General features: G+C 60.8%; 1 protein-coding gene across 4 annotated transcripts in view; it reads right to left on the reverse strand.

The window, feature by feature from the left end:
• Positions 1-414: 414 nt before the first annotated feature.
• The window catches only part of SEC14L1 (SEC14 like lipid binding 1), a 44,238-nt gene continuing 29,246 nt past the window's right edge, over positions 415-15,406 (reverse strand). For all 4 annotated transcript variants that reach the window (XM_047759226.1, XM_047759227.1, XM_047759228.1 and 1 more), the window contains 12 exons: positions 14,877-15,005; positions 13,958-14,195; positions 12,773-12,882; positions 11,136-11,325; positions 10,110-10,198; positions 9,113-9,183; positions 8,181-8,352; positions 7,737-7,871; positions 5,842-5,976; positions 3,915-4,166; positions 2,801-2,979; positions 415-2,604 (listed from right to left, as the gene is read on the reverse strand). In XM_047759226.1, the coding sequence (XP_047615182.1) occupies positions 2,499-2,604; positions 2,801-2,979; positions 3,915-4,166; positions 5,842-5,976; positions 7,737-7,871; positions 8,181-8,352; positions 9,113-9,183; positions 10,110-10,198; positions 11,136-11,325; positions 12,773-12,882; positions 13,958-14,195; positions 14,877-15,005 (1,806 nt within the window). In that variant the 3' untranslated portion in view covers positions 415-2,498. The remainder of the gene's footprint in view (positions 2,605-2,800; positions 2,980-3,914; positions 4,167-5,841; positions 5,977-7,736; positions 7,872-8,180; positions 8,353-9,112; positions 9,184-10,109; positions 10,199-11,135; positions 11,326-12,772; positions 12,883-13,957; positions 14,196-14,876; positions 15,006-15,406) is intronic.

The following is a 15,406-nucleotide window of genomic DNA, read 5'->3' on the forward strand; positions in this document are numbered from 1 at the left end:
CCACCGAAGACGGGCCCTCATCGGGGAGGCCCTGCCCCACGCCCGGGCCACCCCACCCTGCAGGCCCAGCTGCAGGAGCCGGGGGCGCGGCGGCCCAGGTTTCTGAAGGTCCACACCGCCCATCTGATCCTCTCTGGGGCCACCTGACCAAGATCCATTTCGTCACTAAAGAGACATCATCACATCAGGCGTCACGGCGGAGTCCCGCCTGGTGTCGCGGTGTTGAAGGGGAACTGCAGCGCGTCCCCTCGGGGAGCGAGGGGACCGTCAGGACAGGGTGCACGGGTCCTGCACGGGCGGCCACGCGCCGAGCCCTGGGACGCCAGCGCCGCGGCTCCAGAGGCCCCTCCTGCTGCCTCTCGGGGCGCCCGTCTGCGCAGGAGCGGCCGTCGCACAGTGAGAAAAGGACACGTGTTTTTTAAACAGTTCACATTTATTATTGATAACAATAAAAAAATCTTTTAAAGACTATCAGTATTGTATTACCAAGAGTGAGGTAATATGTTTACAAAACATTTACAGAATTTGATACGTAAATCATGACGTTAGGAAAGAAAGTGATTTAAGACACTAGTCATAGACGGGGAACCGAGAGAATCATTAGTGCTGGCGAAGGTGACGTCCAGCAGCATTTCGAAAGAGTGCAGGGCACGGAGGGGACCCGGTCCAGTGCGAGCGGAGGTCCCTCTGCCCCGGCCCCGCCCAGGAGGACGGGGTGCATGTGACCGGAGAGTGAGCCCCGTGAGCAGCTCTGGGGGGTGTGCTTTGAACTCTTAGAGGCGGATTCAACTCTTTGGGGACAAAACAGAGCCACTTCTGGGTCAACTTAAAAAGAACCACTCTTCAGGTTGGGGGAGGGGTGGCTGCAATTCACATAGTTCTACAAACTTCCCTGGGCTGAGGTGGGCTGTCGGGGTGGAGCGTTTTCTTGGCAGCTGTCAGCAAAATCGCCATCTGAGACACAGAGAGAGAGAAAGAGAGAGAGAGAGACAGACAGGACCGACTTCAGGCCCTTAAGATTCGGAAGCAGGAGGCAGTGACAGGAGGCGGCTGAGCTGCCCACCTAACCCCGCTGGGCTCTCCGGAAACGGGCCCCAGGCGCCCACGGGGAGCTGCTCTTTGTGAAGGGAACGCACAGCTGTGCTCCAGAGGGGCCCGCGGTCCCGGAGGCCCCAGCATTGGCGTGCAGGCGGCCACCGGGCACCTCAGATCAGGGAGGCCACCCCAGCCACCCGAGACCCCAGGCCTCAGGGCCACACGCCGTCCATGCACACGGCTCTCCGGGCGGAGGCCTGAGTGCACACCAAGACCCCGGCCGCCACGCAGTGACGACACGGCTCGGCCACACACCACCAGGCCACACCACGGAGACGGACCCAAAGCTACAACCGGACAGACTCGCAAAGAACCGCTTTTCCCATGAAAAGCTGAGAAAAGGAGGGTCAATAAAAGACAGACCAGGCTTTGTGAGTGAGAAGCAAGAAAGCACATCAGTCTCACACCCTGATCTGCTAAGAAACCAAATCCTTTGCTACCTGAACGAAGGTTCTGCTTGCCCCATCCCCGACCCCCGGACTCACGAGCCCCCTGCACACGCGTGTCCTGCCCTGACCCAGCCCCCGGCGCCATCGCCGGCCACAGTCAACACGGGACAGCTTCCAAACGGCAATGGGACTCACAGAATCCCCGGGGCTAGAAGGACCCCCTGGGCTCTGATGCCACCAAGCGTTGAAGGCCCCGCGGAGGCAGGCCTAGAATGAGCTAGAACCAAGCACGGGGGGGGGGGGGGGGGTGGGGGGAAGAGCAGCGCCAGCAGGCAAAGGGGAGGGACGCCCTGGCCCAGACTCTCGTGCAGAGAACGCCTGCTCTCCAAGTACCAGAAAGGTGTGAGGGAGGAGAGAGAAACTAAGGTTTAGTGGGGCGTCTTTCTCCTGGCGTCACGGGGCGCCCCCAGAGCCCCGAACCCCAGCGCCCACTGGGCGACAGTGGGTCTGCCTGGCCCGGGAGCAGGCTGGGGGCGCCCGCAGCTGCCTGAGTCCTTCCCAGTGAAGCGGCGCCACCTAGCGGGCTGTCACTTAATCCGAGGAGGGGCCGCGAGGCGTGCGGGGGGCAGGCTGGCAGCTTCTGCTCCACGAGGAAGGCGGGTCGCCTCTGCCGGTGGTGGTGGAGGAGGAGGAGTTTGTCCACCAAAGGGCAGCGTGGAGGTGGTTGGAGATGTTTTTTGCATCGACGTTTGCGACCAAGTCGCCTTCTGAAGTGGTATATGAGCCACGTCTCTTTCGGGAGAGCCCTTGTGCTCTGGCTGGATTTTGTGCACACCGTATACAAAATCTATGGCTACTGAGTTAGAGTGAAAACTACCGTGGAGATAGTTTCGGGATCGGGGACTATGGAGAGCTAGCTGCTACCTAGAGGGCGAGGAGTCTGCGCGCAGTGGCCGCCGGCCGGGCAGCCGGGCGGGAGGTCCGAGGCGGGCGGCCGTCCTGGCGCCCCGGGCACTACCTGGAGATCATGGAGCTGGAGTGGGACTGGCTGGACGAGGTGGTGGCAGCACTGAGCTGGGAGAACCCGCTGTGGCTGGACTCCAGGCTGGTCATGGAGCCTCTGCAAGCAGCACAGGACGGGGCGTGAGGACCCCGCCGCGTTCCCAGCCCACCCCGCGCTCCGAAGCCGGGGTGGCCGTGTGGGGGCCCTGGGGACATGGCCTGCCGCCCTCCACAGCGCGGACTTCGAGAACCGCCAGCGAGCGGCAGGCAGCCCAGCGAAGCCCCGCCCAGAGCCACCGGGAGGGGAGCCCCACCTGAAGTCCTCGGAGGCGATCACCTCGGTGTAGTACATGACCTTGCACTTGTGAGAGGAGACCTGCAGGGAGGCCAGCACGTCGTCCACGCGGGGCAGGCTGGTGGCGGCACACGCAGGCATGCTGTGGAACTTCCACTGCAGGATGTAGAAGCCCGGCCACCGCGTCACGTGGGAGCCCTGCAACGAGTCAGGCAGCGCCGGCTCAGGGGGCTCCCCTCCCAGGGGGTCCCACAGGGGCCGGGCGTCCTCGGGGCCGTGAGCGCCCAGGACCCATCACGGAGCGGCTCGGCCGGCGAAGGACCCGCTGCCCTGGTTCAGCATCAGGGCCAGTGCCACCCTCTTTCCGAGTGTCAGCCCTGCAGCCGGGTCTCTGTCAGGCACTGGGGGGCCACGCGGAGGGACCCTCTGGGCTGTCCACCCTCAGGACCAGCCTCTGGGGAGGAGGCGGGTGCCCCCTGCTCCTCCCTGACAGGTGGGGCCAGAGAAGGCCGCCTGCACCAGGCTGCGCTCCCAGACGGCCTCGGACGCCCTCACCGACGGGCCCCCCCCCCAATGAAAACGACTTTTTCTGCCAATTCTGGAACTAAAGACGATGATACAGCTTAAAATGGTTATTAATTTTAACACCAAAGAAAACACTCCCTTTGACCCTGCTCCTGAGACCCCCCCAGAACACCGAAAGGCTGATCCCGGAAAACTGCAGCAGCAGCAAAATTGTGCATCGTTATGAAGGCCAGAAGCACCCAAGAACTACCACTCTGAGCTCAAAATAACACGCCGAGATTTAAAAAATGGCCTGTCAGCATGAGCGAGGACGGCCAGTGATGGGTAAGGGCGCCCTGAGCGCTGTCTCCCTCCCTCCCCCGCGCCCCAGGCAAGGCCGCCCGCTGAGCAGGGCTTTTCGTCTCAGGCCTCTTCCCTCCTCCTCCTCCTGTGCCCCGGTGGTGAAAAGGCTCCCGGAAAGAAGTCGTGACTCTGGATCCTGCAGGGGTCCGAGTTCCCCTGACGCCCCGACCCTAACGAGGAGGACGCCCGCCGCGGAGCCGCCCCGCAGCGGGCGGGCGGGCCGGGCCGGGCGCGGGCTTCGTCCGGCCCCGGCCGGGGCGGCTCACCTGCACGCTCTCCCCTTCCCGGCAGGTCAGCGACGACTCCACCATGCTGTAGTCCCGGCCCAGCTGCCACGCGCGGTCGATGAGCTGCACGTTGTTCCCGCCGGGGGAGGTCACACTGTGCGCGCCCAGCACGTCCTTCTTGGGCGGCTGTGGCGCCCTCTTGGAGTGATAGATGTTGAAGACAATGTCCCCTTTGCACACGTCAAAATCCCAGGTGATCACAGAAGAGGCGTCCACAATCTGAATGAGAATCTGCAGAGAAAGGCGGCATCAACCCTCCGAGGCAGCCGCCAGCCACCGCCGCCGCCGCAGCAAGTCCCCTGCCCCTCTGTGCGCGCGTGCGTGCGTGCGTGCGTGCGCGCAGGGGCTGGAGCCCCGCAGCGGGGACCCTCTCCCCCAGACCCCTCACTCGACCACCTGCGTCTCCGCTCGCTCTTCCTTCTTTCGACCAGTGGCTCCAGCTGCGCCCCACGGGCCAGCTCTGTGCTCAGTCACTAGCTACAGCCAGCGCCCCTCACGGGAGGTGCCGACGGCGCTCGTCCCAGGTCCTGACCCCCAGCGCCCCTGACAGGAGGTGTAGACAGTGCTCCTCCAGGGTCCTGAGCCTCAGCCTCAGCACAAACAGAAGCAAAGGGCAGATGCACAGAAGCAGTTTCGAGGGCACAGGGAAGGTCCCAGAAAAAAAGCCCGGGAGGGAAGCTTCCTCGCAGGGGGAGGGCATGAGCTTGGCGGCGGGGCGGGAAGAGGGAGCCACGCGGCCCGGCTTGGGGAAGGGCTGGGATTTACTGGGCACCCATACAGCCTCCAGCAGGGAGTGATCAGAGGGGAGCGTTTCAGGAGATGACTGTGAGAGGGTGTGAGAATTAAAGCCAGCTGTAAAATGTTATGTATTCACTAAAAAATTTCAGCAGCAGCCAGGACCCGCCCAGCCTGCCTAGGAAGCCTGCCCGCGGAGCCTCTGGCGGCAGTTTAGCACTTTGCCTCTTGTCAAGCAGCCCTTTTGGTCCCACCACTGCCACTTCTCCCCACGGACAGGCCCATGGAGCCCCCCTGAGCAACAGAGCCGCATGGAGTCCCAGCAGTGGCACTGATGACAGCGCCGAGGCTCCTTGGGCAGAGCTCCCGAGATGGCAGCCCCACTGCTGAGGCACCCGGGGCCCTGCGTTCACAACGGGGACCTCAACTTCTGGGGTCACCATCGGTGATTTCTGCTCTATTGAACCCCCAAAGCAGAAGGGAAGCTTTCACTGCTTTACTGTCGAGACACTTGCACAGACACCCTGTGACACACACACCACACCGCTGAGTCCTCTCCCCTGGACGAGAGCAACAGGGACCTAAGGAAAGACGAGAACTCGGCCTCCAGTGAGAGGAACACAGACAGGCCTCGAGACACAGGCGTCCTCTCCCTGTGGAGCCGGAATAAGGCACAAACGCCTGCCGTCACTTATTCACGCGCGTGGAAAGACACAGGAGCACTCCTGCTCCCACACCGCCGCGTGACTGCAAGACAAGACACACAGGCTTCTCACCCCATCAGACTTAGGAAAACAAGCAAATTCCTTAAAAAATAATAAATACTCGACACCAGTCATGAAAAAACAGGAAATGACACTGGTCCCATCCATCACCAGATGAACTCAACGCAGGAGTTACGAACTGTGCCGCAGGGGCGACCAGTCGGCCTCCCGTGTGTGCTGGTCCTCAGGGGACCGGACTGGAGACACCTGCTCCCCCTTCCAGGCGCCCCGGCCTGGGCAGCCCTGCCGACTCTGAGAGGCCTGCTCTTCGGCGTCAGCGTCTACCTACACCGCGCGTCAAGCGTCCACAAAAGCCTGAACACGTGCCCAGAGAGGCAGCTGATTCTTCACCTAAGCCCACGGGGGACCCCAAAAGGACCGGCCCGGGGCTCGGCCCCAGCGCCCACCTCGTGCGGGGCCCCTTTGAAAACGCTGGCCGACTGGTAGATGGTCTCGGTCCAGAGCTTGAGGTCTTCGTTCTCCAGCTCCTCCGCCGTCCTGTACAGAGACTTGGGCACCAGGCCCCCCTCGGGCACTTCACACTGCAAGGCAAATGCAGCGGTCAGAGCTGTGTGCACACAGGCCCGCCCCCCGGGGAAGCAGCCACGTCCTCAACTCCGCGGAGCCGCGCAGGAGACGGAGCGCGCCAGCCAGGCCGGAACGCCCCGCACCGCTCGGCAGGAGAACTGCTAGACCCGCCTAAGGACGTGTGTCTCGCCGCCAAGAAAGGGGAACAGGTTGAAGCTGAGTTGCCGCACAATTCAAGCTAGTACGTGTGAGGGGCTGGAGCCCATGGCTGAGGCTGTTTCTGTAAGAACTGTAAGTATCTCTGTTGCACTGTGGAGGGAAAAGATCCCATCAAGAAAAGTACTTTAGTCTCTGCAGCTACAGGCATTGTTTTCATTATACACAATCACAGTCAAGATACATAATCAGTGAAGAAAGCTTCGAGTCTAACCCAGGTCAGATGATCAGGCCAGCCAAGAAATGATAAAAAGCAGCGTCTTTTGAATTTGCCTGAAACAGGTTGAATGAGGATGTGTATGTTTCATACATTTCCTCACCGACCTTGTGAGAATGACTCACTAGTCCAGCTCATAAAACCCAAGCAGTTCCTGTGTCACCAGCCCGGGGAGGTGACCACCCAGGGAGAAGCCGTGCTGCCACGTGGCAGACACCAGGCTGACCTCGCCAGCAGAGGCGCTGAGAAGCAGCCTGAAGGGCCGGGGGTAGGGGCATCTCCGGCATCTCGGGACCCTGACCGTTGTGAACAGCACGGGGTCAGCTCGGGAGCCAGGTCGGCTGCTCCGGCCGGGGTGCCTTCGTCACAGCGGGAAAAGCAAACTCCGGAGTCGCCCTCTGGGCTTCTACACAACTGCCCTCACTTTAACTGCGGGCGCTGGCGGGCAGGTTGGGGTCCTGGAACCCACTTGTTCCTTCGAGCTGCACCGTGGTCCTCAGAGCAGGACGGAAGGCCTGAGAGCCGAGTCCAAGTGCTGGTTAAACTCTAACAACCCAGAAAGAGCCCCTCCAGGCTCTGCTTCCTCACCCTCTGCTCAGCTGTGGTGCCCTCGAGGCTGTATGGTCGGAGTCAGGGAACAAAGCAGAGGCCGAGGCTCGAAAACCTGGCAACTCAGTGTATTTAACACCGCAAATCACATAAAAACGAACTAGTTCCTGTAACTTTTCCCTTTATCTTTTTTTTTGTCTTTTCTCGGGCCACACCCACAGCACATGGAGGTTCCCAGGCTAGGGGTCTAATTGGATCTGTAGCCACCAGCCTACACCACAGCCACAGCCACGCCAGATCCGAGCTGTGTCTGTAGCCTACACCACAGCCACAGCCACGCCAGATTCTTAACCAGCTGGGTTTGTTATCCCTGAGCCAGGACGGGAACTCCTGATAATCTGATTTTTTTAATAATGTTTTTAAAAAATGCATGGCACCTCTAAAATGGTTAAAAAATCTGATTCACACAAAGCTGAGTGAATAAAGCCACTGCAATTAGACGGATTTTGAAACAAATCCTCATCAGTATTTAACAATGAAGAACCCATGTGCTATCAGCAATTACCTCAAGGGTTCTACTCAGTTTGACCTCAACTACCTCGATGGTTTAGCTCAGATAGTCACGTAGCTATCAGAGAGCTGTCAGCCAAAACCCAAAAACTCAGACCAATCCAAACGGAGTTCTGAGACCCGCCTGTGCGGCCGCCCTGCCCTCCACCCCTTGCTGGGCCCCGGGGCGGGTTCTGGCGGACACCCACCATGCAGGGACGCCCACCATGCACCGACACCCACCATGCATTCCCCGCTCAGGAAGTCGGGGATGATCTCCTTGTCGATGTAATCCAGCAGGCCTCCGGGCCCCTGGTAGTCATTTCCCGCATAAATGAGGAATTTCCTCCTGGTGTTGTCATCGATGAATGGGCTAACCTGTAAACAGGCAGAGAAGACCACGCCGTCACGCCGGCGCTGCGGTCTGCGCCTCGGAGATTAAAATCACGTGGTGACATCACGGGGACACGGGGATATTCGGGGGGGACCCCACGTGCACGGCCCCAGGACCCTCAGGGATGCCTCTGCCCTTAGGGAATCCGAGACCCTTTCTTCCTCCACGGCTCTCGATTCTTTCCTGACTAGTCAAGACTCGTCAAGCCACAGACAGGGGTTCGCGGACACGCGCGTGCGCGCCTGCCGAAGGGCGGGGCTGCCGGTCGCGGGCTGCGCATGCGCGAGACGCACCAGCGTCCAGAGCACGGGGAACACCCTGGGGGCGCGCAGGATCAGCAGGCGGCCCAGCGTCTCGGGGTAGTTGGCCTCCACCACCTCGATGATGCGCAGCAGCGCCTTCACGCCCGGCCGCCACAGGTGCCGCATGTTGAGCCCCTCCAGGTCCACCAGGCAGGTCCAGGAGCTGCGGGCGGAGACGGGCTTCGTTGAGGACGCAGCGCGCGTGGCAACCTGCGGCCCACGAACACTCCCGCTGCTTATCCTGCACAGCACGTGTGTCCACGTCCAAAACCGCACCCGCTTCCAAACCCGCAGTGTGATGAATTCTTCTACCTGCCTGTGGGAAGCTCAAGGGACCGGCGGGCCGGCCCTGAAATGGCAAAGCAGCCAAGAGCCCGCGGCAGAGAGTCAAGCCCAGTCGGACTGCAGTGCCTTCCCACCCCCGGCCAAGGGAGGCCGCGGGCTGCCCTTGACGGCTGAGCCCTCTCGGGACCCAGCGGGGCGTGTGTGGTGCGGAAATACCCAGCGTGACGGGCGCAGCACCCTGTCCTCACAGCCATGCCCAGAGCACCCTCGCAGGAGCGAGAACACAGCCGTGACCAGAACCTCGGAGACCCCTGCCCTCAAGGAACTCCCCCCACCCCGACCCCAACCCCAACCCCCCAAAAGTGAAATCACAAGCCAAGACAGGCCAACACTCTCAGACCCAGGGGACTCAGCACTGGGGCGGGCAACTCGCCCAGATCCTGAAACCCAGCGGCTGCCCCTCCCAACCAGCCGGGATTTACATGTTTGTCTATCGTCTCCCTTTTAGGACGCGATGGAGAAGAGTCAGCTAACTAGAGTTGGTGCTAAAAATCAGGCCAGATTTTGGTTCTAAAAACCAACTAGAAGCACTGAACTCGCCGTCAGTGAGCGCAGAGGACGGAGGGCGCCAGGGCTACCTGATCGGCCGGCCGAAGACCTTGGTGTTGTCCTGGCATCGCCTGAGACCCTCTTCGTTCACGGACAGAACCTGCGCACAAAGGGCCGTAGAAGTCCGGCATCCGTCCAGGGCGGCAAGATGCCCGCCCCCAGCGACGAGGGTGACAGTAACAGCACGCGAGAAAGTCCCCTCTTAAAATCCTGGCAGGTGCACACGCAGAAAACACGTCATGGACACAGACGCTCTCTCAAGAGGGAAGGAGTGCAGTGGTGGGCGGCAAAGGTGGCAGCTCCCCAAGTGAGGCCCCAGCTCGGGGACACCAGCTGGGCAGGGAGGATGTGGCCTGCTGACCTACTGCGAACAAGCACATCTGGAGGTGTCGGAGGTCAGCGTCCATGTAGCGGGGACATCCTGATGCCATGCGTCCCAGCCAAGAAAAAGCACGTGTGGGAAGTGACCTGGGGTCCGGCCGAGGGAACCCTCTGACCTGGATGCGCACACCTGTCCGTATACACACGGTCTACCCGTGTCTGTATGTGCACACGCGTGCACGTGGGGAGCGTGTGGACACCTGTAAGTGTGCACAGGGCCCGGCGCTGACCAGTGTGCAACCAAGGCCTCCAGTGGATAGTTCAGGGTCACGGGCTGTAGACGTGCCTGTGTCATCTGCGTGGACAGTCAGTGCTCTCCTCTCCCTAACTGTCCCCACTGTCCTGCCAGCCCTGACGAAGGCCGGGGAAGAACACTAGTAAGAGGTCTGACCTGAGTGGCATCTCAGAAGCAGTGAGGTCAGAGGTCAGGGCCTGTCCACGTGGGAGGAAAAGGCGCCCCCGCGGCCTCTCGAGGGGCTACACTGAATCTGGGGTCACGCTTGCGCACCGTGAAACCCATTCCTGCGGCTGCGTGCCCTCTGTTGAAGCTTTTGGGCTGTGCGAGCAGGTCTTCTCACTAAGAACAGAGGCACCCGCGCTTGGGGGGTGGGGGGGGGGGGGTCGCGCACAGCCGGGGACACTCACGTATCGCAGCAGGGCCTCCTCCCCGAGCGCACGCACCAAGCCCTTGGTGTCCATCTGGCCCAGCCTGAGCACGTAGAGCGGCCGCCCGTCTGCGGGGGGAGAGGCAGGTCAGCACGGCCCTTGCGCACGCTCCCCGTCGCCCTGCCGGGCGGCCACACAAGGCAAGAAGCCTGGGTGGCCAGGGTGCACCCCAGGCCCCTGTCACTCAGCGCCGGGGGAGGGGCTGGAGGCCAGGAGAGGCTTCTGCTCCAGGGAAGCCGCTGGGGCCCATCTTCCGTTGGGAGTGCGGGGCGGTGTGGTCCTCTCTGACGCGGGTGCCCAGCTGCCCTGTGGTCACCACCTGGGGAACCTCACCCCCCCAGAGTCCGGCCTGGACCTGCTCCACATGGAACAAAAGGCGTCTGTGCTCCCGACAAAGTCCCTGCCAGCACCTCCTCAGATACGCTTGTGTGACTGCACGCTTTACTCTTCGAGGGCCAGAAAGTGGACTAAACACACGCATCTAATAACAACTCATAAAGCTACGATTAATCTGGAGAAACACCGCACACAAGGCAGGCAAGCCACCGGAGCCATTCAGCCTGGGAGCACGTGGGGGGCTCGGCCACAGCCGTCCTGCAGGGCCCTGTGGGCAGAGCAGTCCCACCCCATCGCGCCCCAGCCCTCGCTGCAGGGATCGCTGGCTCCCCAGACAGAGCTGAAGTGCCCCTCTATGTCAAGGTAGAAAACCTGGCTGCAGGTGTTTACAGCACCGCAGGGCTTCAGTCACCGGAAAGGGCCCTCACTAGCCCTGTGCTCCTGAAGAAACACCACCTTCCCAGCTTTTAAAATAGCCCAACTCCCGGGGACTAAGGCCCAGGGCGGCGTGTGTGGCAAAGCAGCAGCAGCCCGGGCCCTTCCTTCCCGCTCCCCAGGTCCCTTCTGGGTGGCATCCATCTGCCAAGCTTGAGCGGCAGGACCATGCACCCCCACCCCTTATCTGGGGAAGGAGCTGCCTACGGGTCCGCAGGGCCTGCCCCCGGCTACCTTTGTCGTGGTGGTGCCAGCCTCCCGCGTAGTAGTCCTGCAGCACCTGGGGCGCATGCCAGGAGTCAAGGATGTAATCCACCTGGTGCTGCTTGCGCCAGGTCAACGACTGGCACAGGATCTCTCTGGCTTTATCGATGTTGAAGTCGCGGGCACGGAGGAACCGAAGAATATGCTCATCTTTGGGGATCTATCAAGAGAAAGAGCTTGTCTAAGCGAGGTGACAAGCGGCCGGGGGACGGGCACTTGACCAAGAGAGGAAGGCTCCTTCCATTTCGCCCCTATTTAACACCACTAGCCGTCACCCCCAAAACCTTCCCCGAGGCCTCAGCCAATCAGCGTCAGGAGTCCGAGTGATCTTTCTACTCCCCCCGTTTCAGTCTCAGCAGCGCAGAGTGAAGGCCCAGGTAATTTCCCAAACCCCAGGTGCCTCCACGCCCGGGCTCGGCACTCCGACCTGCACCCTTCTCTGTACACGTGTAACACTTGAACGAAAACTGAGGACACACAACAGTGTCGGCTGTGGGGGGGTGGGGGTGGGGTCCTGAGGCACAGAACCTTCTCCAGATGCCGCCCCTGGTCATCGGCAGGTCGGCTCCCTGAGGAAACACAAGGCCAAGCCGGGGCCTGGGTCTCCCGAGGGCCACCGTCCCTCCCCGGCTGGCCGCTCGCTGCAGGTGCACAGGTGATGGGACAGGGGTGCAGCTGGCACCCACCTTCCACCCGCTCCTGGGGGAGTAACTCACAGCCCTGAGACGGCAGGACCTCCGCTCTGAGAGGACCCCATTACAGGGAACGGCGGTCCTGGAACCAAACGGCCTGGCCTCAAACCCGGCCCCACCACTCACAACCCATCAGACTTGGGCCAGTGCAACGGTCAATAAACTAGCAGCCCTCACAGGCTGCGGGGAGGACTGCACGAAGCTCTTAAAACAGATGCTAAGTGACAACGAATGGCAGCTCTCGTTACTGGGGTGGCGTTCTCGCAGCGGGCCTCGGCAGTCCTCAGCAAGGGGGCTGGGGACCACGACGCAGAACTAGAGAGCAGGCCAGCTGCACGCAGGGCCCGGCTTCCCTCCACTGCGTGAGGCCGGCACCTCGCTGGACACACTAACCACCCCTGCTCCACACCAGTCCCCGCCAGCCGGAAGACCAGGAAATCTACTTCCTTACCAGGCCGCTGACCAAACCCTCAAAATCAGAGCCCCAGAAGTTCTAATCTCCGAATAATCTATGAACTACTTCCAAGCCTTCTGAAAATTAAAACACGAGTACCAGGAACATACTATCGCTTCGCAACTTGACGTGCAATTTTTCTCTCTGGCCACGCCAGCATCATGTGGAAGTTCCTGGGCCAGGAATCGAACCCTCGCTGCAGCAGCGACAAGGCCAGATCCTTCCCCCGCTGTGCCAGGGAACGCCACCCTGTGACTGTTTTTAAGTGACACCACCCGCGTAACCTCCAGGACGCAGCCAAGCGCACACACAAGGGCGTCGTGACTCCCGCCAAGGCCTTGGGCACCACACGGAGGCAGAGCCCGGGACCCTCAGGCTGGAAGGCGGTCGGAGCATCTACTCTCAACAGGCCCGGGGTCCGTGGCTCCCGGCAGCCCCCAGCCCACGGTGTGGACGCTCACCTTGCCCTTGTGGGTTTCCTGGAGCCACTGGCGAAGCCGGATCAGGCAGCTCTCCTGGAGCGGCGTCAGGTCACCCAGGTACCTCTTGATGTAGTCAGCGTCCAGTTTGTCTGGAAAGAAACGACGGGACCTCGCTTAGGACAAGGAACGCCGCGACCTGCGGGCTCCCCACGTCTCCGGCTCGGTGATGCCCTGTGTGGCCCCCCGAGGCTGAGGGCCGAGCGACCAGCCCCCACAGAGACCGTGAGGGCTCTGCAAGCCAGTCACGGCCCAGCCCTCACACACCGTGACCAGCACGGCCGCCTCTAGCTGTGCCACAGCAGGACGGCCCTCGTGGGTGTTCCGTGATGGGTAACACGCAAAGTTATGGAAAGAGGACGCACGTCACACACAGCGAAGACAGAGAGCACGCGAGTGAACCTGGACCTGCTCTGGAGGTGTAAGGACACGAGAAACCGTCCTAAAGATAAGGTACCACGAGCTGGAAGAATGCGGCTTCAAAGTGAGTAGAGCAGAGGAAAATTCACAAAGCGGAAAATAAAACATCCGCAAACCAGCTGAAATGCTCGCCACCCGCTGAAAACGAACCAGTGGCGCAGCTGAGCTGCAGACAGGACCTATGGACATTAAGTGCCAATAACAAGGGGACGTGAGGGCGGCAGTTCCTTGCGTCTGCTCCTTTGACGGTGGGCCTCACACTGAGAAATAAAAAAGCTGTGTGTGTGACACCCGCGAGAGGCGGCACAGCACGGTGGACACAGCCCAGCCGGGTGATGCCGGGTGATGCCAGGCGAGCCGTGTGTTCTCTGAGCCGCAGTTACTAACTCGCGCATAAAACGGGGACAGGAAGCACTCCCACCGAGAAGGCACGGCTGTTACACGACTCAGCATCCAGAATGTGCCAAGGACAGCGCCTGGCACCGAGGAAGCACAGAAGGTGTCTGCTGACGACAGAATCGTATTCAAGGGCCTAGCTCCTGCTGTACTTCACTAAAGACACCTTCAGCTAAGAGGAAAACTATTTCCTGGTCCCAATAAAATAACGACTTGATATAACCCTTCCTGCCTATTTTTAAAAACTCTGTTTTTCATGCTAAGAAAAAAAGAAAACGAATGTTCTAGAAGCCAGAGGAAGGGGCCCGTGGGGCAGAGCAGCCCTCAGGAGGAAGCCTCCCTGGGACCTACCGTCGGGGGGCCCCGCCACGGGCTCGGGGGCCCCGCTGGGGTTGCTGAGGGGCTCGCCGCTCAGCCCGTCCTTGAGCGCGGGCTCTGTGTCCACACCAGCCGACGAGGCCGCCTGCTTCTTGCAGGACGAGGCGGCGGCGTCCGAGGAAGGCGCCAGGGCCGGCGGAGCCCAGCGCGGCACGAAGGTGATGCCCTCCTCCTCCAGCTGCCGCAGGTAGTACTCGATGATCTCCTTCCCCTTCAGAGCAAACCCCCCGAAGGTTAGTACGGGCGGAGGCCAGACGACTCGCCCGCGGGGCTTTGAAAACCCCAGGAAAACCCGCGTTGCCGCAGAGCAAACAGGAGAGAAAGGCTAAATGCTGCTGGGTTTTTGGTTTTCCCAAGTCTTTTACTTCTTCTCTAAAGGCCTACGAAAGAGGACCTTAAGGTGGAATTAACACAACCAATGAAAAGCCCTGATCTGCCACACCTGCACTCAATAGGGCCTCTGGGCCTCGAGTCAGCTGCCTCCCCACATCCCTGAAACAGGCCTTGGGAAGCACCCCACCCCAGCCCCAGGCGGCGGCAGAGACCCTTCCCTCCCACAGCCTGGGACCCAAGAGACCCCCCCTGGAGTGTCCCATCAGGACAGCAATGCCCCCACCAGCCAACCCCGATGGCACCTGGGGCCGCTGGCAGCTGCTCCTGCCTCAGCCCAACCTTCACTATGCCAGCAGTCCCGCAGGGAGGGCCACGGCCATGGCCACGGCCACACACCCTCCTCGCCTCCATCAGCCACCGGCTTCGTCTGAGGCCCCCTCCGGCCTTCCACTCGCTGGGCCCACACGCACCCATCCCCAGCTTCTGCAAACACGGCCGGCCAGGAGCGCCTCAGGGACTCCTGCCCAGCCCTTTTCACAAAATCCCAAGAGACACTCACTTTTTTAATGTTGCTGGTATATTGTTTCATTGCAATTTTTTCCACTGTACTTTCAAAACCAAAGAAAGACTTAATATCTAAACTTGCAGACTGTTCAAAACAGGTCCAGTCTTCATTTTCGGGGTGAACCTGCAGGTGAAAGAGGAAGCATTCCCACTAACTCTAATGACAGCTGAGAAGGGCGCTGGCTCTCAGTCCCGTGATAACCGGACCCGCACTCATTTCACTAACAATGTAATTACCATGAAAGGAGCAGGTGGAAAAATTACACAGGTTCAAAATCACGACAAGCTTCAGTAATATTTCTAAACTCTCCTAAAAATGACTGTGAAAGGGCGCTTCATTCTCATTTTGGTCCACTCATTGGGTCATTCAGTCACTGCCCTCTTCCCCAGCATGCAAAGAACCGGACCCCCACCCCGGGAAGCTCAGAGTCCAGCAGGAGACGGACAACTGGCCGTAAACATCACAGGTAAGAAAGCCCGTGACAGCTGGAGGATCAGCGCCGTGGACAGGAGGGTGCAGGCCAA

This window comes from Phacochoerus africanus, chromosome 14 (assembly GCF_016906955.1).
Source record: "Phacochoerus africanus isolate WHEZ1 chromosome 14, ROS_Pafr_v1, whole genome shotgun sequence".
Taxonomy (NCBI): domain Eukaryota; kingdom Metazoa; phylum Chordata; class Mammalia; order Artiodactyla; family Suidae; genus Phacochoerus; species Phacochoerus africanus.